Source organism: Pseudonaja textilis, chromosome 8 (assembly GCF_049901715.1).
Source record: "Pseudonaja textilis isolate UNSWEBS1 chromosome 8, rPseTex1.2, whole genome shotgun sequence".
Taxonomy (NCBI): domain Eukaryota; kingdom Metazoa; phylum Chordata; class Lepidosauria; order Squamata; family Elapidae; genus Pseudonaja; species Pseudonaja textilis.
The window spans coordinates 7,936,630-7,960,092 of NC_141997.1; the positions used below are offsets into that span (position 1 = coordinate 7,936,630).

Sequence of the window (23,463 nt, forward strand, 5' to 3'; positions counted from 1 at the left end):
TAAAGCATCTATGGTGCAATTCACAACTACATAAAAATAAGTTATGAGGTACTTTTAGAATTGTAAAAAAATATATAATGTTGAGCTTTTTCAAATGGATGCCTTATTTTGATGTATATAAACATTTGCACTAGTTGTTTTTGGACATGGGTTAAATCTAAAAAAGATGCTGAAATGCTCAATGTTGTTGCTGAAGCTCCAGAAATTTCACAACTTGCTCATTCCATTTTGGGAGAAGATACAAATCTTTGCTTCTTTCTTAATAACAAAAGAGCAGACATATAAGGCAATTTTATATCTTAAACCTTGAGAAAATGAATCCATTATTTGTATTAGTCTGCTGCTCCACTTATTTTAGTTCACTTTGCTACTATATTTTATTGTATTGCAGGAAAAATGTTCTATCTCTGTGTGCATCAATATTTTTAATAACCATCTTCCAAACGGAGGGATTTTATTAGATGTTTTAAAGATGCTATTCACATTGGACTCATGCAGTTAGATTTATATTTAACAAAATATGTTTCTTAGAAGATTCTTATTTAATATTCTGCAGGAAATTGTGTGTGTGTGTGTGTGTGTGTGTATAATACATATACATACACATACACACATGTCTATATACATTTATAAATATATCTTCTCTACAAAATAATAGCATATATAGTTATATTCAATATGTAATCCATTAATAGTCCTAGGTTATTTTATGATCTTAAATGTAATAGTTAGAGAACGTGAAGGTGAGCACATTGGAATTTACCTATAAATAATTAAGCAGATTTTTTTCCAACTGGATTGCACTGGAAATTTTAGATGTCATCTTAACAATAAAATTTAATCTGCCCCTAAAACAAATGATTTACTTTTCCTAGACAGGAAACAAACACTTTTACTTTATAAAGCAATCATTTATGCATATTATATTTAAGAAAAAGAACAGTTCACTTAAACATTGATATATTTACAATAGCTCAGTTGTATTTTACAAGTTCCTTAAGAAAAATAGGTAATGTATTTTGTTCCTTTTTAAAGTATTTTAAAATTGGTAAATTATTCCATTACTCGTTATTCCTCAGAAATAATTTAAGACTTTCTATAAATTGTAAATCAGTATAACTCATCAGAAATTATATAGTTTATAAGTTTGAAGTTAAAAAGGAAACTATTATTTCAATGTCTTCTGTGACTTTTGTCTTCCTTGGCTGGGAATATTAGTATCAACCAAATTTTATTTATAAATTGGAAGTGATTTTTAACTAGTTAATCCTAAATAATATGTTGAATGTTTAAGCCTGTCCAGATTCATGTTTTCTAAAATATTACTTAATAACAGAATAGAAAAATAGTGTTTCTTTTTTTAATTCTTGCCTTTAGATAATCTATACTCCCTGTGTTTTTATAACAAAAAAGAGGGAAAGATTATAGACCCCAACATTCGTTGATAGTTATTTTTAATTTTTAGATTCTTTTGAGATTTCATATAAAAACATTAAAATTACCTCATCACTCACTAAAAATGTGGTTTAGAACTTAAATAACCATTTAATATATATGCAGTGAGAATTTCATTAGAAACTTGAATTGCTATACTATATTTCTTAACTGCTGATTTATTATTCATAGTCAAAGCTAAGGACATTTCATAGCTTGACATGATAGCATTGTCAAAGACTTTTCCCTAACCACTGAGACATAAATTGACTTTTTGGCTTTCTAAATTATTCAATATAAATACAACGTCTCTTGTTCTTGCTCTTTTAAAAAATGAACTTGAACATTTCCTTTTCTATGTAAAAGTCTAATCAATGTATGATTCTAAACCACAGGTGTCAAACCTGTAGTGTCACGTTGCCATCACATGATGTTTTATGCTGTTTTCCCCCCTTCGCAGAGCTGGGGTGGGCCTGGCCTGCATGTGATGCATCCGGCCCGTGGGCCACCAATTTGATACCCCTGTTCTAAACATTATTTTACCAGCATGTGAAATCAAGAATATTGTGCAATAGTTTGCACACTTTAAATCTCCTTAATATTGGTAAGTATTCTGCAGTTTGTCATATTTCTCTAGATACTCCATCAATTCCTGTGACCTTCCACTTGGTAATGATCTATCTTCTAGAACTGGAAGTTCTTGTAAACAGTGTATCTCTTCTAAAATATTTTAGATGTTGATAACCCTTATTTATACAGGTTCCACTTCTGTGTGAACTACATTTAATCAATTACTGTCTGTCGATTGGTACTCCTTTAGGAAATGGATACAATATCCTGACATTGGAGATGGGAGATCTTTTTGGAAAAATGTTCTTCATTTTCTGTTTCCATTGTGTATGACTTACAACATACTGATCCTCTATTTTAACAGTTCTATGAAATTCTTGTTATGTTCCACCCAGATATTTATCTTTCTTGGCTTTGTTATCTCTTCTCTTCTTGGAAATACCCACCATCTGCAATGACATCATTCCAATTTGATTTCTTCTGGGCAGGTCTTTGACAGTCCCTTTCCACATTCCTTCAAACATCAGCTTCTTTTACATCATTCCATAGTTGCTCTGGTTTTCTATTAAGGTACATGCCTTCAGAACAATTCCTGATGTTGCCCCTTGAAAACAATGAGTGTATACTCAAAATCATATCAGGGAAACTGGTTAACTTTGTTCTTTCACTTTGGCTTGATTTGAAATTTACATACAGTTTGTGATCTGTTCCACAATCAGATCTTGGCCGCATTTTTGCATTCTATAACCAATCTCTTCCTTATACCAATAATATACTCAATTTGTTTTCGATGTGCTCATATATGTGTATATAGTCCTTATTGTGTTTGAAGAATGTATCAGCAGGAAGAAATTATTGGGTTGGCAGGCATGGGAAAGTCGCCTGCTTCATTTCTGTTCCCTAGGCCATGTAGTCCAACTACATTTTCTTCCTTGATGTTTTCAACTTTGGCATTCCAGTCAGCAACCACAAACAACACATCTTGTTTGAACATTATGTCGATTTTTGATTGAACTTGGCTATAGAATGCATCAGCTTCCTCTTCTGCATCAATGGAACTTGAATAATCATTATATATTGTCTGCAGAATCTAATTGATATTCAGTCATCAAGTACTGTCTTTGTTACATCTTTCCTGACTATGAAAGCAAACACTTTCCACTTAGTATTTCATGTCCAGAATAATAAACATTTTCTTACTGAAAGTGCCCAATGTCCATTTCAATTTCCTGATGCCGAAGATGTTGATGCATAGTTTATTCTTTCCCATAGTCATGTTTTTAAATTCCACGTTGGCTGCCTAATTTTTTCTTTACAGACTTTGAATTTTTTTCTTGCATGGCAATATCGGCACTAATTTTTCAGAAAACTTTAATCTAATTGCATCATAAATATCTTTGGTACTCCAAAAGGTCTTCAGCTTTTCTTCAGTAGCATGTTGTGTGCCATCCAACTTGATGGGATCATCTGGCATATCAACAATCCCTTTATCCAGGTGTTTTTCTTGGTAAAATATAGTGGTTTACTACCCTCTTCTGCCACACAGTTTGAAACGTTACTGAAGTAATCATTTCCAGGAGGCAGAAGAAAAGAAGAGGTCTACTATTGACCTCACCCCTTTCCTAAGAGGTCTGTAGGGGGTGTGCATAAGCGCAATGTGCCTACCGTCCTTGTCCTATTGTTTCTTTTATATTTTTAATTTTTCTTATATGTATCCATGTATTCATAACTATGTTTTTACTTATACCTATTATCTTGTAAGCAATTGACAAATAAAAAAAATTAAATTAATAAATTAAAAATGAGAACTTTTAGCCAAACAAGGGCAGGGGCAGGCCATAAAGAGAGAAACGCTGATACATTTTATTTAGGTACCTTATATAGATATAGATCAATTAAATCACTTTTTATGATAATAAGTTTTGCAGCATATAAATTATTGATTAGTAATGAGTAGCTTTTAATCTTGATGCTGAGGTATAGGTATCTTGATACTTCTGACCTAAACAAAAGTAAAGTCCACTTTTAAAGGGATATAGTTATTTTACCATTTTAATGACAATGCGGCTGGTAACTATTTAAGAAATTTTAATATATAGATATATATTTTTATATGGTTCTGTACAATAATTCTTTATATTGATTTCATAAGCATAGCATGCAAATATAAGATATAGTAACATATTTAACTGTACTATATCTTTCAGACAGAACATTAAAGTTGCATCAGATGCTTTCATTAGCATTGCAACTAAAATGCTGGTAACTAGGCAAAAAGTATGGGATACTTTTGATTATTTTATGGAGAGCTCTGTGTTTTTAGAATATATATGTGTAATCCTATTTCCGAACAATACCACGTATGAGCCTGGAAGGATATTATTGCTTGTATTCTTGTCAAGAAAGGTTTTGTAGTCTTCAAAAGAAAATCAAGTGATAATGCAAATAAATTTTGAAAATAATGCATTTATGAAGCATTTTATTTCTTCTAGGTGTCCCTTGCAAAGCAGTTGTATAGACAGTTACAAGAATTTAATAAACATGTTTGTTACTATAGGGATCTATACATTTGAGTTTTATGTAGTTACCAAGCAATATTGAGGGCTTTCTATGACAAGTCATGAAACATACATGAAAGTTAAGCAGAGGAAGAAAAAAATCGAATGCTTAAGAAGACATGCCTAAAATTGGGCTGGTGTTTCTTTAACATCTGCAAAAGGTAAAAGCAATGGTGCTCTTTGTTACAAGAGAAAAGGTCAAAAGAAGGTCCTTTGCAGAAAGCCAGGGAGAACTGTCTTTAGTGAGCAGAATTAGGGAAAGAAAGTTACATATAGAATACTATTTTCTCAGTTAATGTGTCTCCTCTTACAAAACAAAAAATGTGGCTAAATTTTGGAAAGTTAGTTTTTATTCAGACAGACACAGCACTATAGATATATTGCTATGTGCTTCATGGATTCAGCTGTTAGAATTGCTTTGTATTTACACAACTTAATTTTTACTTTACAAATAATAGTTCTAGAAAACAAATATTAGAATTAGAATTCTTTTATTGGCCAGTGTGATTGGACACACAAGGAATTTGTCTTGGTGCAAATGCTCTCAGTGTACATAAAAGAAAAGATACATTCCTCAAGAGTCAAGGATACAAGCAACAAAAGTTACAGTCATACAGTTGCAAGTGGGAGGGGATGGGTGATAAGGAGTGATGAGAAAATTAATAGTAATAGTAGTGCAGACTTTGTAAATAGTTGGACAGTGTTGAGGGAATTATTTGTTTAGCAGAGTGATGGCATTTGGGCAAAAAACTGTCCTTGTGTCTAGTTCTGGTGTGCAGTGCTCTATAGCGTCATTTTGAAGGAAGGAGTTGAAACAGTTTATGTCCAGGATGTGAGGGGTCTGTAAATATTTTCACAGCCCTCTTTTTGACTCATTCAGTATACAGGTCCTCGACTGAAGGCAGGTTGGTAGTAAAAAAAAATTTCTGCAGTCCTAATTATCCTCTGAAGTCTGTGTCTGTCCTGTTGGGTTGCAGAACCAAACCACATAGTTATAGAGATGCAGATGATAGACTCAGTAATTCCTCTGTAGAAATGTATCAGCAGCTCCTTGGGCAGTTTGAGCTTTCTGAGTTGGCGCAGAAAGAACATTCTTTGTTGTGCTTTTTTTATGACGTTTTTGATGTTAGGTGTCCATTTTAGGTCATGTGATATAGTAGAACCTAGAAATTTGAAGATTTCTACTGTTGATACTGTGCTGTCTAGTATTTTAAGAGGTGGTAGTATGGGAGGGTTTCTTCTAAAGTCTACCACCTTGTGATGACCTAGAGTATATCAGAAATATAACAAAACCCAAAACGTAATTAAAAGTCCTTTAATGCCTTCAACTTGGCTTCACTGTTTAATTGTTCACAGTGGAGTAAACTACTGTATTTCAAAATAACATTTCAAAGGAAAAGAACACAGTTCAAATTCAAAGAGCTGATAGCGAAGCAAAACCAAAAACAAACAGCAGTGTATAAAGTTCGACAGACCAGGATAGATAATTGCCAACTTCAGGAAGATAACCAGGTACAGTCCGTTGGAAGAACACCAACCAAGATAAACCTTCTTTAGGAATAAAACACTAATTTGTCTCCAGCATGTTAGCATGCAGGTCCAACCTTTTATGCAGATCTCACAATTGCAACCCATGAAGAGGATCATGGCCCTCTCTTCCCAAGTAGACCACATTTTTCCCTGATCCTCTCCTCCCTGCGTGCCCTAGGATGGATAGGGGATGGGCCTGGGTCATCCTCTGACTGCTCAGCCAGCCTCTGCCCTTCCCCAGCCTCCGCCACCACCTCTGGAGCCACACTTCCCCTCCCTGTTGGCTGTTCCTCTTCCTTAGAGTCAGTCTCCACCAGGTGCATGACACACCATTTCTAAGGTTTTGAGTGTGTTCAGTTCCAGATTGTTCCGGTTACACCACGAGGCAAGTTGTACAACCTCCTGTCTATATGCGGATTTGTCATCTCGAATGAGACCAATCACTGTTGTGTCATCTGCAAATGTCTGTATTTTAACAGATGGATTGTTTGAAATGAAGTCATTGGTATATAGAGAAAGGTGGAGAAAGCACACAGCCTTGGGCGGGCCCTGTGCTAATTGTACAGGTATCAGATGTGATTCTGCCTAGCTTCACCTGCTGCTTCCTGTCTTTTAGAAAGCTTATGATCAGCTTGCAAGTGTGTTCAGGTACCACTAGCTGGTTTAATGTAGTTAGAAGGATGTCTGGAATGATGGTATTGAATACTGAACAGAAGTCTACAAAGAGAACCCTTGCATAGGTATTTGGAGATTCAAGGTGTTGTAGGATGCAGTGCAGAGCCATATTAACAGCATCATCTGTTGATCCATTTGTTTGGTATGCAAACTGCATGGGATCTAACAGCAGATCCATGATGGTTTTCAGGTGGGACAACACTAGCCTTTCAAAGATTTTCATAACTACCAATGCTAGAACAACTATCCTGTTAGCATAACATTCAGCTTAAGCTCATACTTTAGGATGTTTTCTTCTTATAGAATGGCAATGATAATACTTATCTACAACTATAGGTCTTCCCATTCAGTTATATCTGTTGCCATAGTATAAAACTCTTATTTCAAGCAGGTTTGAGGAACAAATTTCAACTCCAGGGGTTGAAATATTTTGGAAGTTTGCATATCTGATGTATGAATACCTGATTGGAACCAGCCAATTTTAAGCATGCACTTTCTCTTCAGTTGCTTATGCCATTCATGCTTTCTCTCTCAAGGTCGTCCCCAATCCATAGATCTACTACATTGGGGGAAGACTCGCACAGCCTTTAGTTCCTGGTCTAGATTAATTATCTGGTTTATACTGTTCTGTAGTTGCAGCACTTAAAAGTCAGCCTTGTTCTCTTTCACCCAACAGGTGCAGATAACATACCACAGAATTTAAAAAACAACAACCAGGTACATGATCTTTTGGAACAAATTGGGTCTAGGAAATTATAATTACTGATAGAACGGAAAGGAAATAACCTCTTCATATACATAGAATATACACAACCTGATGCCTAAAATCTTTGTGAGGAAAATTTTAAACACGGAGAGCATTAAATATATTCAATTTAGAAATTTGAGAAAGGATATACACCCACTTTATATACAAGTTCATTCCAGCCTACCCAAAGTCGCCTTAATTTCGGTAGCTTACAATATACTATGGAATACAAACATCTTCAAAGTCCTGCATTTCTCGAACAGATCTTACTTTTTTAGAGAAAGCGGGGAGGGAGCTAATCAGGCTAACAATCCAGGCTGCGAAGCAGCAATAGTAAAGAGATACAGAAAGTCGACACTTGTTTGAATTTTTGCAATCCAGGAACGGGCTGATGGCAAAAGGACGAGTTAGTAAAATTGCAGTAATGAATCAGGCATCACTGTTTGGAAGAAGGCTCACGGCTATTTCTGATGCTATTATGATACCAAGTAAATAGGCAGTAATACTTTCCCCATTGAATTAAGTGGAATGAATTTCCAAATCGTGTTTCCGTGAAGTATCCGCCCCGCGAGACGCCCCTTTGACACCCCACTTTAGTGAAAACGTCACACCCCACACCTCGATCTATCAGCTCATAAGGTCCGCCTTCTTCAGCAGTAATTCCTCCCACCGGAAGAGGGCGCGAGAAAGGCCTGCGAGCTGCCGGAAGAAATCGAGGGAACGCGAAGCGCATTCTGGGGCCGAGATTGTCTTCCGCCTTTCCTTTCAGAGGGCTCTGCCGGAGGCCGCATCGTCTTTTTTCTACTGTTGCGCGACGTCCCGCTGTCAGTTTCTCCTTTTGCTCTGAGCCAGCAGTGTAAAAAAGGGCTCCTACCTTTTCGTTCGGGCTTGTCAAGGTTGTGTCCGCTGACTGGTAGCTGCCACCATGCCGAAAAACAAAGGTGAGGCCTTCTGACTCCCCTCCCGTTTGGTTTCCACGCGACTCCTCTCTCTCTCTCTCTCTGTAGATGAATCCGCCCGAAGGGGAAGGCACCAGTCGCCGCATCGACCTAGCTGTTTCGGTGCTTTCTTGGACCCAAAGGCTTTTGTGCTAGGACTTCGGTTCTCCACGTGTTTCGCCCCGCGCCTTCTCCCTTGTTTCTGGCTGAAGCCTTTTCTTAAAATAGTTGACCGATAAACTAATAAAAACTGCTTCAACTAATAGACCTCCTTTCAGTTACGCGCTGCTACATAATTCTCAGACAAAGGTCTCCGTTTAATAAAGTGGAGCTAACTGCTAAGCTAACTGTTACAGGCTGATTCTTTCTCGTTTTGATACGACACATTTAACACAAATAAGAGGCTGTTTAATTTTATGAATCATAGGTTGGCCTTGATTTTTAGACACTATTTTTGTTTTGTTTTCATGCTTGATAATCAATAACTGGGTTTCTTTTTTGGCCTTGTGTATCTCATTTTTGTCAATACCTTTCGGAACTGCTTAAATTAGAGAATATTCCTACTGTTTATTATTAGGATACACTTCCTTGGGATATTTTAAAACATCGCACATTGATGAAACACTGAATAACTGATTTCTTATATAATTTTAATATATTGAAAATGGCATTTCCTTACTGTGAACACTAAAGTGTGGTTTATTTTTTAACACATTCAGAATTGAAGCTGTTCTTAATTACATATGTGTACACCTGTATATCATGTGTGTGCAAACACAAGCATACCTACAAAATATCTAGAAAGCACCCTGGTTTACTTTTTTTCATTTCCACAGCAAAGTAGAAAAATATACCAGGATTTACAAATATTTGTGAACCAAAAATTATTTATATCCTGCTTTTAGAACATATCCACCTTCTATTTTCCCTCCAATAACCATGTGAGGAGAATTGGACTGAAAGAGATTGAGTGGTCCAAGGTCACCCAGCTGGCCTTCATGACTAAGGCAGGACCAGATAAATTCTAGGTTGTATACAGCTTGCCTAGTAATTGATTAAGATACTTTTTACTGATCTAAAATGTCTGAGAAGTTGTACTTCCATAATCTCCAGATATTCTCATCCTATAGGCTAAGTATTCCTGTTTTCAGTAACACTAGGCTAGGCAAATCTGACCTTGGGTTAATTTTAGAGTGTGATTCCACATTTGCATGTAAGTATCTAAACTTTTGTTTCTGTACTAGTTACTATTAATTGCAAATTTAAGCATCTTTGGTATTTTCTTTGCTATTACCTTAATTCAGTTATATAGGATGGATATAGAAAGTACATGCCCCTGTTAAAATGCCAGGTTCCTGAGATGTAAAAAAAATCAGATCAGGGTAATCACTTCAGAATTCTTTCTACCTTTAGAATATACTGTATAATTCAATTGAAAAACAAGCAGAAATGTTTTAGGGGAAGAAAATAACTTACAGTGATATGGTGGCATAAAGATGGCGGCATCATGTAACATATGGGGACTTTTTTCCCCTTCACTAAACTGGGCATGGCCAAGGCCAATACATGACGCATCCAGCCCAAGGGGTGGGAGTTTTGACAGCCCTGTTTTAGGACAACAAACTTCTGGGTCTATCAGCAGAAGTCTTATCAGCATGGCACATCCTCTTTGGAAATCTTTGTCCACTTTTCCTTACAAAAGTGCTCCAAATCTGAGATTTTGAGGGTATCCTGTGAACAGCCCTCTTCAGGTCATCCCACAGATTTTCAATTGGATTCAGGACTGGGCTCTGGCTGGATTATTTCAAAACTTTATCTTCTGGTGAAGCAATGAAGCAATTCTTCTGTTAATTTGGAAGCAAGCTTTGGGTCATTGTGTTGAAAAGTGAAATTTCTCTCCATCTTCAACATTTTAGCAGAAGGTTTTGTGCCAAAATAGACTGATATTTAGAACTGTTCATAATTCCTTCCACCTTAATTAAAGCTCCAATTCCAGCTGAAGAAAAGCAACTCCAAAGCATAATGCTACCATAACTATGCTTCACTCTGGGTATGACGTGCACAGTGTTGTTTTTGTGTCAAACATACTTTTTGGAATCATGGTGAAAAATTTCAACCTAGTCTCATCAAACCATATATATTTTCCCACATGCTTTTGGCACACTTTATGTAGGTTTTTGCAAAATGTAGCCAGACGTGGGTGTTTTCTTTGTAAGAAAAGACTTCCATCTTGCCAACCTACTCCACAGTCCAGACATATGAAGAATACAGGAGATTGTAGTCACATGTAGTACACAGCAAATACAGTCAGAAATTCCTGCAGCTCCTTTAATGTTGCTATAGGTCTCTTAGCAGCCTCTTGGATCAGTTTTCTTGTTTTTTTTTTAATCAATTTTGGAGGAACATCCAGTTCTCCGTAATGGCACTCTTATTCCATATTTTCTCCATTTGTTGATGACGGTTTTCATGTGTTCCCGTGATACGTCCAATGCCTTGGGAATTTTTTGTACCTTTCTCCTGACTGATACATTCTGACAATGCGATTGTCTTGATGCTTTGTAGACCATGATTTTTGCTGTAAGAGGCAACTGAGTAAATGTCAGAAAAATCCTTTTAGCACACAGCTGAACTTTATATGAGTGGTGATTAGTCACTTTGAGGGCAGGTGTGTACTGACTATTGTTTACTGTAAGTTAGAATGTGATTGGTTGATTCTGAACACAGCCACATTCCTTCTTAAAAGAGGCTGTGAACAGTTCTGTAGCCACATTATTCTAGTTTTTCATTTTTTCCCCACAAATTGTTTTTCAGTTGAATTGTACAGCTTACATGTTGTTCTAAAGGTGGAAAGAGTCCTGAAGTTATTCATCTTAGTCTGATTTTTTTTTTACATCTCAAAAACCTGACCTTTTAGCAGGGGTGTGTAGACTTTCTATATCCACTATATTTGGTATGGGAATCTAATGTATCATAATAATTTCACACTTTATGGAAAGGGTCTAACATAGCGCTGATTTATCAACAATAGTATTATTGGAAGGTTTCAGATTATACTTAAACTAGTAATCCTCAACCTTTCCAGCCTCATGGATCAGTGGTGGTGGGCGGAAGAGGGTATGGTTTCATGTATGCAATCCCAGGCATGCGCAAATAGAGCTTCACACGCTCGCCTGCCACTTGCACAGCCCGGTTCCCAATGGACTGGGGGTTGGGAACCCTATATTAAATTATTACTTTTTCATTTTTTTGCAATTTAGGAAAGGGAGGTAAAAACAGAAGACGAGGTAAGAATGAGAATGAATCTGAAAAAAGAGAATTGGTTTTTAAAGAGGATGGACAAGGTAAGATGTATTGGCTTTTTCATTTCCTAACATTAAGCAGTTCTGTAGGAGGAAAACTTATTTGTGGTGTTCTTGCAGAAGATTGTATTGATAGATGAAAAATTAGGCCTCCCCCAAGTGATGTACTCTAACAAAAAGAACATCTTTTGTTGAAAAATGTGTAAAAGTTGCAGAGAGTAGATTACGGTGTATAAATTGAGAAATATAGTAGAAAGAACGTTTTTAGGAAAGTACTATACTGCATTTGGTACGTATCTGAGTGTCTGTAGTTTTTTAAAAAAACTAGTTAGTGTCTTTGTACACAGTCATTCAGTTATGTATACTGAAAGTATTTACACCAAGACAAATTCCTTGTGTGTCCAATCACATTTGGCCAATAAAGTATTCTATTCTAATAAAGTATTCTATTATTTGGTGTTGACATATTCTTTTAAAACCCTAAGCTGAAATAAGATAAATTTCAGTTTAGCTTAAAATCTTATTTTTGTTTTTTAAGTAGCATTACATATAAAAAAATTAATACAACTCCTGTATTACATTGGATGCCATAATATTAATTTAAATTTTGTATTAGACTTGCAGGAAGCCACAGAATGAAAAAAAACAAAACCAAGAGCTATGAATACATGAATATAATATCACATGATACAGAGGTCATGTGGCTATTAACGTGTTTTTTTTTCCGAAAAAGCATATTGATACAGAAAATGTAGAACACATTTTAATCCTAGCATAAGATGTCTTAGTTTAGCATAATAAATTTTATTTTTAATTGAAAGGATGAGCATTTTCAGTCTTCTTGTCATTGGGCTGATGTGCCTCTGTGTGTATGTGTGTGACGGGGGGAGAGAGAGAGAGAGAGAGAGAGAGAGAGAATGAATACCTATGTGAATTGGAGAGGGTTTGTTTTTTGTTTTTACAATGGCAATAGCAAATAGCGCTTTTACAATATTTGCTGTTGAACTGCTGCCAAGGCTTTTGATACATTGAAGCATTCCGGCTCATCAGGGCTCATCTGGCCATTCCGAGGGAGTGTGGGGATGAGCAACCTGTCAATTACAAAACCAAAAGGAATGCTCCCCAGTTTCAGGACAGAAAGAATATGCCCTTGCTGTTCTTTTTATGTACTCCTGTTCCTGACTCTACTACAGAAGATTCTCACCTGGAATTGGAGATAAGAATCCCAGCATTTAGAATTACAATAAGACCACATGAAGACAAAATGATAACAAGGCAAAAGAGTGGCAGCTTGCTTGGGAAGGAAAATGATGGAAGCTGAAGCTTTACAAAATATTGATTTTAGTGAATCAGGACTGGAAAATTAAGGATCCCCAGAGTGTTAATCTTCTGTTGGAATACTTCTCTGATAACCTTCTTGAAGTTGTATGTCACAGGGACCGCATGAATTCCTGATCTTTAGATTGTACATGTAACTGTTGAGACATAAATAAGATCAGATTGAGGTATTGGAAGAATTAACTATTAATTCTTTATAGAAATAAGTAGTTAATTCTTCCAATACTTCAATCTGATTTTATAGAATTAATCTGATCTTTATAGAATTAATTCTCTGTTAGGATTTAAATTAAAAACATTACTTCCCAAGCTCTCATGCAAAATATGTTGATGCAGGGCTTAGTGATGGAGTTTTCACATTTCTTTTGGGAAGGACAAATGAGTACCCAATCAATTCCTAAATAGAGCAATGCCAAAATCTTTAGCAGGAAAGAGAGGGAGCTAAACAGGGCATTATTGTCTTTAACAGAAGAAGAAAAGGCACCACACAGAAGAGAAAGTCTATTGTGGTCACCCAGAATAGTTTGTATGTCACTATTTAGAAGCAAGAAAACGGACAAGTGAGGAAATGGAAGGCCACACACCAGCGGAGCATTTGACCTGAGGAATAACCAAAACTTCTTCAAGTGTTTTTTAGTACACTTTTCTTTCCATTTTTTCATCCAGTGACTCCGTAGTCAGGTCTGCCTTATGATTACTGTTTCAGTTTTGATGGATTCAAATAATTTCACAAGCCTGGAGTTTACTTTCACTTACCCAGAATGCCATGTTCATCATATGAAATTTCAAATGCCAGTGAGCTATATTACAGTGAAGTATGAAGGAATCGTAAGCTACTTTCCAAATATTCTGAACTGTGACATATCCTCAGTAGAAAGGAAGCTAATTACCTTCCCATAGACTATACAACTGTGTTATAAACATGTCATATTCTCACACTTTTTTTTATTCTCTCTCTACTTGAACAAGAAACCTAGGTGCAGGAAGGCAGATATTTAGACTTTATCTTCCCAGTGACAGTGACATCAATAGAAAAGTCTAGGAAATTATATTATATAATAATTACAGAGTGACAACCTGATTAATACTTTAGAATAAATGACAAAGCATATTTATTTCAACTTATTAAAATGTCTTCTTTGTCACCTCCACTAAACAGGATTTATTGAGGCATTCAGCTTAGATCAGGGGTGTCATACTTGTATTTAACCCTGGAGGCCCAGGGGGACCGTGGCCAGTTCAATGTCACTCATGTCGGGGGCACTTGTGGTGGCCAAGTGCTAAGGCAGAACCTCCCTCAGACTCGCCCTCCTTCTCATTATAATCTTCCTTCCTCTCTTCCTTTTTTCCCCTTTCTTCTTCATTCTCCTTCCTTCCCATCTTTCCTTCTTTTTCTTTGTCTTTCCCTTTCTCATTTCCTGTCTCTTCTTGGATGCTCAAATGCAAAAGAGGAAACATTTCTCCTTCTGTTAATTTTGCTTTTAGTTTGTTTTGCTAGCCCTCTGCCAGTGAAAAGGAAGACTGAGGGGGCCGTGTACAGCTCCCCCCCGGCCCATTTTCAGCCATGAGAGCCTCCTGCAGCCCTCTGCCAGCAAAAATGGAGCTTTAGGAGTCCCAAATTGCCCATACATCTGCATTTGTACCAGTTGAAGCTTCCAGATACTTTTCAAAGTGCTTTTATATGTATGTGTAGTGTTGGCGCATACACCAAGCAGGGCTTGCATCACAACACCATGTCTGCCATCTTGATTTTTTTGACATACTAGTACCCCATGAATATCACTGCATAAATAGGTAAACTCATATACCATTATCCCAAGCAATTTAAAAAGTCAAATACAACAGCTTGAATTGAGATTGAAAGAAGGTGGGAATAGAATACTCATATAACAATATGTTTTAAGAATAACCAACAATTGGCTGTACCAGCTTAGGTTTACAGATTTTTTAAATTATACTTTTATTTAAAAGGTAATATAAGCCTACAACATGTTTACCTTATCTGGATTTAGTTTATTTGTTGTTACCCATCTGGATCCTCATATTTGGCAGAATATGGCTCAGTATTTTACTACTTTTCTTAAATCTGGGAGGGAAATAATGAGTTGAACAGCATCTGTCTTGGTTGAAATCAGCCCTGCATCCTATGATGCATTTTGTTTTAAGATCCTCATACCCCAAATCTGAAATATCTACATACAAACTTTGCTTTTTCAATGTGTGAACCTTGAGTCAGTTGATGGATAAAGAAATTCAAATAACTATAGCTACTTTATATTATGAGATTTTAAAAATCAACTGTCATGTATTAAAATCTTGTGTCTGTTTCTCTCTGGTATAATAGCTAGAATTGTGTTACACTTTTATAAAATTATAACATTCCTAAATCATGTGTTCCAGAATATGCCCAAGTTATCAAAATGTTGGGAAATGGCAGACTGGAGGCATTATGTTTCGATGGTGTAAAAAGGCTGTGTCATATCAGAGGAAAGTTAAGAAAAAAGGTATGTTAACACATTCTGATATATGGGCAACCTCAAATATGTTGGTATATTAAACTAATGTTACAGTATCTTATGTATGTATCCTGCTACTGGTTCCAAGATCTTGATCTGGTGGAGTGACCTGTGATAGCACAATACTTCCTTTACATATATCACTAGTGACTCAAAAAAAATATTATTCTGTGTTGACTGCTGCATTTGCTGATTTTTTTCATTACATTTTTCATTTTCTTTTTAATACATCTTTTAATCTTGCTGTATTTTTTATTTTTTTGCTCCAATTTCTGGTGCCTGTGGAAGTTCTACACTACAAGCATGTAATATGTCTTGTAATTGTTCTGTGTACGGAATCCTGATTTTGGATCTTCCATGCCTGAACTAAAATGTCTTTCTCAGATTTTAATTTTTTTAAATCCATGCACAGAACAAGATAGAGGTGTCTTCATTTGGGTGGAAGCAGGGGTGGGATTCTACCAGTTCGCACCTATTCGCTAGAACCGGTTGTTAACATTCTAAGCAGTTTGGGGAACCGGTTGTTAAAAGAAATTACTGGCCTAGTCCTGTAAGGAAGGCAGGAAGGAAACATTCTAGTGTTGCTTACAGAAACTGCCTCTCTGTTAACCCTTATTACATTCTTGGCAGGACTAGACTTCCTGTCTCGAACCTCTCTGGAGGTTTTTTTCCCTTCTTTGCTGGTACTTTGCTTGTGTGGAGTGACCATTCAAAATTACAATGGCACTGAAAAAAGTGACTTATGACCATTTTTCACACTTATAACTGTTGCAGAATCCCCACAGTTATGAGAGGCCAGGCGAAGAGATGCGTGTCTCGATGTGAGTGAAGTTGAGTTGGCCACGCCCAGCCAGTCACATGATCACCAAGCCATGTCCATCTAGTCACATGACCACCAAGCAACGCCTACCACCTTAGCCACGCCCACAGAACTGGTTGTTAAAATTTTTGAATCCCACTCGTGGGTGGAAGTGATTAAGTGGGAGGTAGAAGAAAGCCAAGGAACTGAATCTGCAGCTGAAGAAAAAAGCCTGAACAGATCAGTTGATGTGTTGTACTTGAAACTAAAGGGGAGGTAAAGAGAAAGATGATGTGCATCATTCCTGCCTAAACTGCCTGCTTGGATTTGTTTTATCTAAAACCTGAAATAAAAGCACTTTTGGTTCTGCCAAATCATAGATGACTCTAAGTGGTTTGATAGAACCCATGAAACCATTATTTTTCTTAGATTTGAAACAAAATGTTTTCCTGTTTTGCACATAGACCTGTTCTCTATATTTTGTTTGCTACTTTTTATGTGCATTTCCAGCTGATTGTGGTTCTGATGGTAAATACTTCACATTTTAAGAATTTCATTTCCCTTACACATTTTGTTCCTTAATGTTTTTTTTATATTGCATACCATTTTGAGCACTGAAAACACCTTCTTAAGACTAAAAAATTTCTCCAGTGCTGTTCCAGTTCCTGGAAATCTGTCTTTCTTCTCTATGAAGAACTGTTCTGTTACTTAACTTATCCCACTGCTAATGACTCATTGCAGATATTCTCCCGTCTAACTAAGCATGCAGTGTTTAGGATCTATTCTGTATTAGCATTGCAGATATCTTTATAACTCAAAGTCTCAACAATACAAGATTAATGGAATAGGTGCTGTTGTACATTATCCAAACTTTTAAAAGTTTAAAAATTTCTACAGTCAGAATTTTGAAAGTTGAAAGTGGCATCTTGTTACTTTTTTTCCATATGGTGTTTCTGCTCCAGAATGCATAACTAAATGTGAAAACATGCAGGTATTGTGATTTAACCTCTACAGTAGGGTGCAATATTATGCACACATCGTATTGTATTCAGCAACTGATCAAGTACTTGAATTATATAGCATTAACCAAGATTTATTGCTTGTCTCAGCCAATTGCAGGTCTTTTAAAGATTACATTTCATTAAGTGTTTCAAAACTTAAAGAACTCATAGAATTTTTTAAATGTTAGTCTGGAAAAAAAGAATAAAATTTCTTTTTTCTTTTGATTTTTAGGTTTGGATAAATACATCAGATATCATATTGGTGGGTTTAAGAGACTACCAGGTAAGTTAGTTACTATTTGGTCGTTACTCTTATTACATAATGCAATGTGATGACAGTTTGGTTTAATTTTTGTAAACAGGCATGGAACTTATAAACAATGATTTAGTCAATCACATTTACCTTTATTTTCTACTGTGTTTCCCCCCCCAAATAAGACCTGGTCTTAGTTTCTTTTGTGCTTGAAAATAAGCACCTGGGCTTATTTGGGGGGATGTCCTTTTTTTTTTTTTAATGTACAAGAGGCGACGAGCTGATGGGAGTGGGAGTGCTGTTACCACTGGCGCTACCCTCTCCGTCCCACCATCTGCTTGCCTGTAGCTGCAACAGGCAAAATTCTAGATGTGCCTCGGCCCCCACCTGCCCTGCCTGCTGGCCCTGCTAGGGGCCCTTTGCCAGCCATGTCGCCCACCCTCAGCTTAAGGCTGCACCCTTCCCCTTCCCTGCACAACTTCAATGGGCAGGAACTCCATTCCAGCCCTTCAGCAGGACAGATGAAGGCCTAGGAGCAAGAGCAGCGCAAAGCAGGTACAGGAAGAGAGTTGGTCGGCAGATGCTGCAGAGGCCTCCAGCCTTGCTATACTGAGCAGGGAAGACAGAGGTTTGCTCTGGAGTATGGAAGTGTTGCACCATGAGGCCTCCGCCTTGGGAATCCCGTGCACACCCCTAGTCCAGGATCGTCCCAGGAACCAAGAGGGTCAGGGCTCATTGCTTTGCATGGCTTCCATTGTATGGCATACCAGTAGCATAGGGTTGCATGTCTTGCTCACCTTTCCAGAGCCGGGGTGCAGGCTGAGGCCAGGGTAAGGGTTTGGGGGTGCAGGTCAGGGCCAGGGTAGACAGGGTTTGGGGGTACAAAAGAGGAAGGAGCAATCTCCCCCTTCCTCTCTGTTCCGCTGCAGGCCTGCCATGCAGCTGCTGCCTGCCAAAGCCGCAGAGAGGCCAAGAGTGCAGCCAGGAGGGTGAAGAGCCCCCATGAGGCCAGCAGCAGCATGCCCAGCAGCCAGCCAGAGGCCACATGCTGTGCTGGCCACCCCCTTCACTAGGGCTTATTTTTTGTGGTAGGGCTTATATTAGGCCCACTCTTAAAATCAGGCTAGGGCTTATTTTTGGGATAGGTCACTTTTTTTCCCCCAGGAAACAGTATGAATGTAAAAAATGTAAAGATACTTTTCTTCCTTTGGATGTTTTTTAATCATAAATCTTGAACAGTGCCTTAGGGTAAAAAAGAATTAACATTTATGAAATTTATGTTTAAGCATAATTTATTTAAGCCTAAATTGCTCAAAATAGACAACATACAGGTTACAAGATAGGAAGAAGATATCTTTCTTTCACCATTGGTAATTTTGCAGAGAGGTTGAGTCATGTCCTAAATAGATAGTGTTGAATAAGGGTATGATTAGGAGACACTAACACAAGTGACAAACTGTAGGATTTACAAACTATGTTTGATTGATTCATCTTTAAACTAAGCATAAGTATGTAAATATGTAGTTCTAACCTAGACTATACTAGTAGTAAGACCTGGAGTTACTTAGCATAGTATTGTAATCTCAGTACAAATAGTATGGGAGGCTGAGTGGGTGACTAATTTTTGCATTACCTAATAATGTAGGTATAACTTGGTACATACTAGTACAGTGTCTCTGTAATAGCTTTAATAATATAGGTTTGAAGAATATGTGATCTAGTGAGCTATTTACTATAATGTTCTATTCTCATAAATAAATGGTACAGAGAAAATCAAACTAAATTCATATTTAAGTGTCAGAGATTGTGTCTCTCATTAGAGACAGCTTGGTAAAAGAAGATGTTTAAAATGTCCTAATAAAGTTTTCACAGAAGAAATCATTTTTATCAACAATATTATTATTTAGGATAACAAGGCTGATGTCATTCTAAAATACAATGCAGATGAAGCCAGAAGCCTGAAGGCATATGGAGAACTTCCAGAGCACGGTAAGAAATTCTCATCATTGCCCATGTCACTGTGAATAAAGGACACACATACATTTACCCTCTTACTCAAAAGCATTTTCAAAGATATATTCCTGGTTTGTTTTTATTTTTACATAGCCAAAATTAATGAAACTGATACATTTGGGCCTGGTGATGATGATGAAATCCAATTTGATGATATTGGAGATGATGATGAAGATATTGATGATGTAAGTAATCAGAAAGGTTTCATCTTAAAATTAACATGTCTGTTTCAAAGAGAATGTGAATTCATAATTTTCATCTTCAGCTTTGTTATATCTTACCTTGGTGAACAGGAATTATCTAACAGGGATATAGTGAAAATTTCTGAGCTTTAGAAGGTAGTCTTTCCACTGAAAAAAGTCTCTGCCCTATGTAATCTGCTAACAGAATTAAGAAGTTCTTAAAGAACCTATTCTATTCCTGCTTCACAGTCCAATTACATATGCATCTTAAATTTAAAAACTGAGTTCTGTAGGTTTGTAGTAATATTCTACAATTTTTGTTCCTATAGTGTAGGGTGACAGTGTTTGAAAAATTGGGATTCAGTTTTACCTCCTAGAGGACCATGGAAGGTTGAAGGTTATTATGTCACCAGAAGGAATGTTGCTGAGATTTTTTTCAATCTACAATGGAACCTTGGGTCGTGAACGCTCCTGTTCGTGACCAAATTGGGTGGCGAACAAAAAATCCACGCTATTTTTGAATTGGGTCACGATTCAAAAATTGGGTGGTGAACAAAATCGGTGTGGAAAGATCCCCTTTCCATGCCGAGTTGCCCTTTGGCGCCATTTTTTTTTACTGCGCACATGCACAGTTGGTTGTGCTTCCGGATACAACCAAATCAGGTCGCGACTGGAGTCCAGAAATGGATTACAGTCGCGATACGAGGGTCCACTGTATCTTCAGGTTTGGCAGGGGATTAGAGTTGGTGACTTCTGGAAACACTTCATCCCACCCATAACACTCCCCTCAAAGGTTCTGTAGTTGCACAACTGAAATTTGGCCATTTTGCTATCAGAATTTGCATTACATGAAACCTATAAGCTGTTATCCTTGCTTATGATAGTAACAGATTGGGATTTGTTTTCATTTACTTAATATGAAATAGACCTGAAAGGCGGACAGTGGTAACTTCTGCTCAGAATTAAGGCTGATCTTTCTTCCTTGGAAGTTTAATTTGATTTCATGTGGCTTGCCAGAAACCACCTCTAAGCACTTCCCATGGTGAGGAGATGAGATTAGTTCCAGTCATTTAATGCATTAAAAGCAGTTTTATTCCTAATATGTAAATGGATTTCTGCAAGACTGAGCAAAATTGCTTACATGAAAGTACTATAATGGTTTATTATACTTCAGTGCTACAAAACTTGAGACTTTGTTTATAAATCTTGAACTGTCCTAATTATACAGAGGTTAATGCTTTAGTCAGACATTGAGGTAGAATTAATATATGTACATTATAAAAAATAATTAAATTATTATGTTGTTATACGCAGTTGAGTTACATAGTTACCTCAGTAGTGATATAACTATTTCATTTGGTGTCTTTTGTTGAGGTTAGAGTTAGGCTTATTTCATTGTTATAACATTGTTATTTCAATGTTCATATAAGATGGACAACCATATATACATTTTCTAAATAAAATAATAAATGAGAGTAATGTCAATTTGAGTAGAGTAGTTCTGAATACAACAGGTTAATTTTATTGTGGCTGTTACTAGATAGTACTGCCTATCTGTTCTGATCTGAGCAATTGTACTTTAATTGCAGTATTTTAACTTTTTTTTCATATTTGCAGATCTAAATGGAACTGAGAGGAATACATCCCAACTTTCCACCTCAATTGTTTTCAAATCCTTATGCCTAAGAAGACTGAAACTGCACAACATTTGTAGTTACAGTACACCAATATGTACCCAATGTTTAAGTATTTATATTTCTTTAAAAACAGAAGTTGGACTCAAAACTTAAATGAAATAATGTGGCAATTTTTTTCTCTACAATAGACTCTCATCTGTATGTAAATACATATACTATAAACTCTCACATTGGTTTATCTGTTTTCATCAATAAATATCATTGATGTATTTTTGAAATAAAAAATATCGCCCTATAATTATCAAGAATTTTGATTAAATGCTAATTCAGGTTAGTATTCAGTTGGCAGGTGTACTGTAGTTTCTTAGTATCCCTTGACAACAAAGAAGAATTCATTAACAAATATTAATACCTGAATCTGCTTTATAAGCTTTAGTTGCATGTTATTTTTATACAGGATTTAATCATTGTTTCTTTTTTGCAGATATTATTTCCAGAATGGAGAAAAAATAAATTCCTAAAAATTGTGTACAGTAGTGGCCAAAATTATGGAAACCTTTTGGGAAAATGTATTTTTGAGGTTTGATGGCTAATAACACTACCCTTTTTGGACTGGTATCATAAAATTATATATCAGTGGAAAGATAATTTAATCAAGAATGTAATGCAACAAAGTTTGTTCAGTTATCTGTATTCTATGAAAAGTTATAGCCAAATAAACAAAAAAAGGAAGCACAACTGACTTAGGTTGATATCAGGTAATTTTCCTTCATCTGATTGTAGCCAATAAGAATGAGTTTTTAGAGAGCCAATCAGATGACATTTTGTTTTGGCAATGAGCCAATCAGATCACAGTAGGATTCAGTTATTGATGTCATGTATTGAAGCTGAGAGGAGGACATTTGTCAGTGTGTTATGTGATCGCTATCAAGTTGGTTGGGGTTTTTTGTGTTCTTTCATTTCGTGAGCTTGTAAAATGTAATAAAATTAAAATAATGGTGCAAAGAGTTGACTGGTCACCCAGAAAGTGATATAAATAATAATATTAAGTGAACAGTTATAAAGAAATTAGAAGAAAAATTGGTGGAAACGTAACCAAAGGTGGCATTTCTACGTTTTTGAAGATATATAAGGAGACTCAATCACTACAAAACCACACTGGTAAATGCAGGAAAAGGTGCACAACAGCAAGTGATGATAGAAGAATTAAGAGACTGTGCCTACGTGACAAAAGAAAATCATCTGGGTGTATACAAGGAACAATGGGACAGTGTTATTTGGAGTGATGAGACCAAGAACCCCCTGTTTGATAGTGATGGCATAAAAATTCACTTTTCCCAAAAGGTTTCCACAATTTTGGCCACTACTGTATGTTTGAACAGCTATTCTGTATTTGGTAGTGATCGTATTTAAATTAATTTTTTTTTGGGGGGGGGGCAAATTTAAGGCATTCATTAACAGACATACACTTGTCAGATAACCCATTAAAATACTTTGCCCTTATAAAATTAAATATTTCTGTGTGTGTGTGTGTGTGTCTAGCTTCAACTGGAAAGATTAGGGAGAATTTGGCCTAGCAGATCCACTCTTTCCTTCCTGAAAATTGCTGTAGAGATTTGGGAGTGATGTGCTCAGGTGGTGGGGGAGGGAGCCTGTATCTACCATAATAACAAAAAATGATGCTATTTGTGGAAGGTCAAGCTTAGATTCAATTCAGTTAAATATTTTTGCATCACAATAAAATTCTTTAGAAAGATTTCATTTTAATTTTAGATTGAGCCTATTATGAGGTACAATTTGATAAACAATTTTGCATGCTCCTTATCAGAATATGTAAATATGACATTCTGAAAAATTTAAACTGAATACGATAAAAAAGTGAATTGTTTCACATTTGAGTAGAAGTAAAAACTTTCAGCAAAGATTAATAGTCATACATTCTGAATTGATTGTCCTTACTATTGTATTCTGT

At 36.3% G+C, this 23,463-nt stretch overlaps 1 protein-coding gene across 1 annotated transcript; it reads left to right on the forward strand.

The window, feature by feature from the left end:
• Positions 1-8,276: 8,276 nt before the first annotated feature.
• EIF1AX (eukaryotic translation initiation factor 1A X-linked) lies at positions 8,277-21,789 on the forward strand. Its single transcript, XM_026714317.2, has 7 exons — positions 8,277-8,456; positions 11,711-11,794; positions 15,491-15,594; positions 17,639-17,689; positions 19,567-19,648; positions 19,766-19,857; positions 21,472-21,789. The coding sequence occupies exons 1-7, from the start codon at positions 8,441-8,443 to the stop codon at positions 21,475-21,477; spliced, it is 435 nt and encodes a 144-aa protein (XP_026570102.1). The 5' UTR covers positions 8,277-8,440; the 3' UTR covers positions 21,478-21,789.
• Positions 21,790-23,463: the final 1,674 nt, after the last annotated feature.

What these genes read in the sequence shown, in the direction of transcription:
- EIF1AX (XM_026714317.2), top strand. An exon ending in GAGGAAAGTTAAGAAAAAAG is followed by an intron (nt 15,595 to 17,638) that starts GTATGTTAACAC and finishes TTTGATTTTTAG; the next exon opens with GTTTGGATAAATACATCAGA. An exon ending in TGGAGAACTTCCAGAGCACG is followed by an intron (nt 19,649 to 19,765) that starts GTAAGAAATTCT and finishes ATTTTTACATAG; the next exon opens with CCAAAATTAATGAAACTGAT.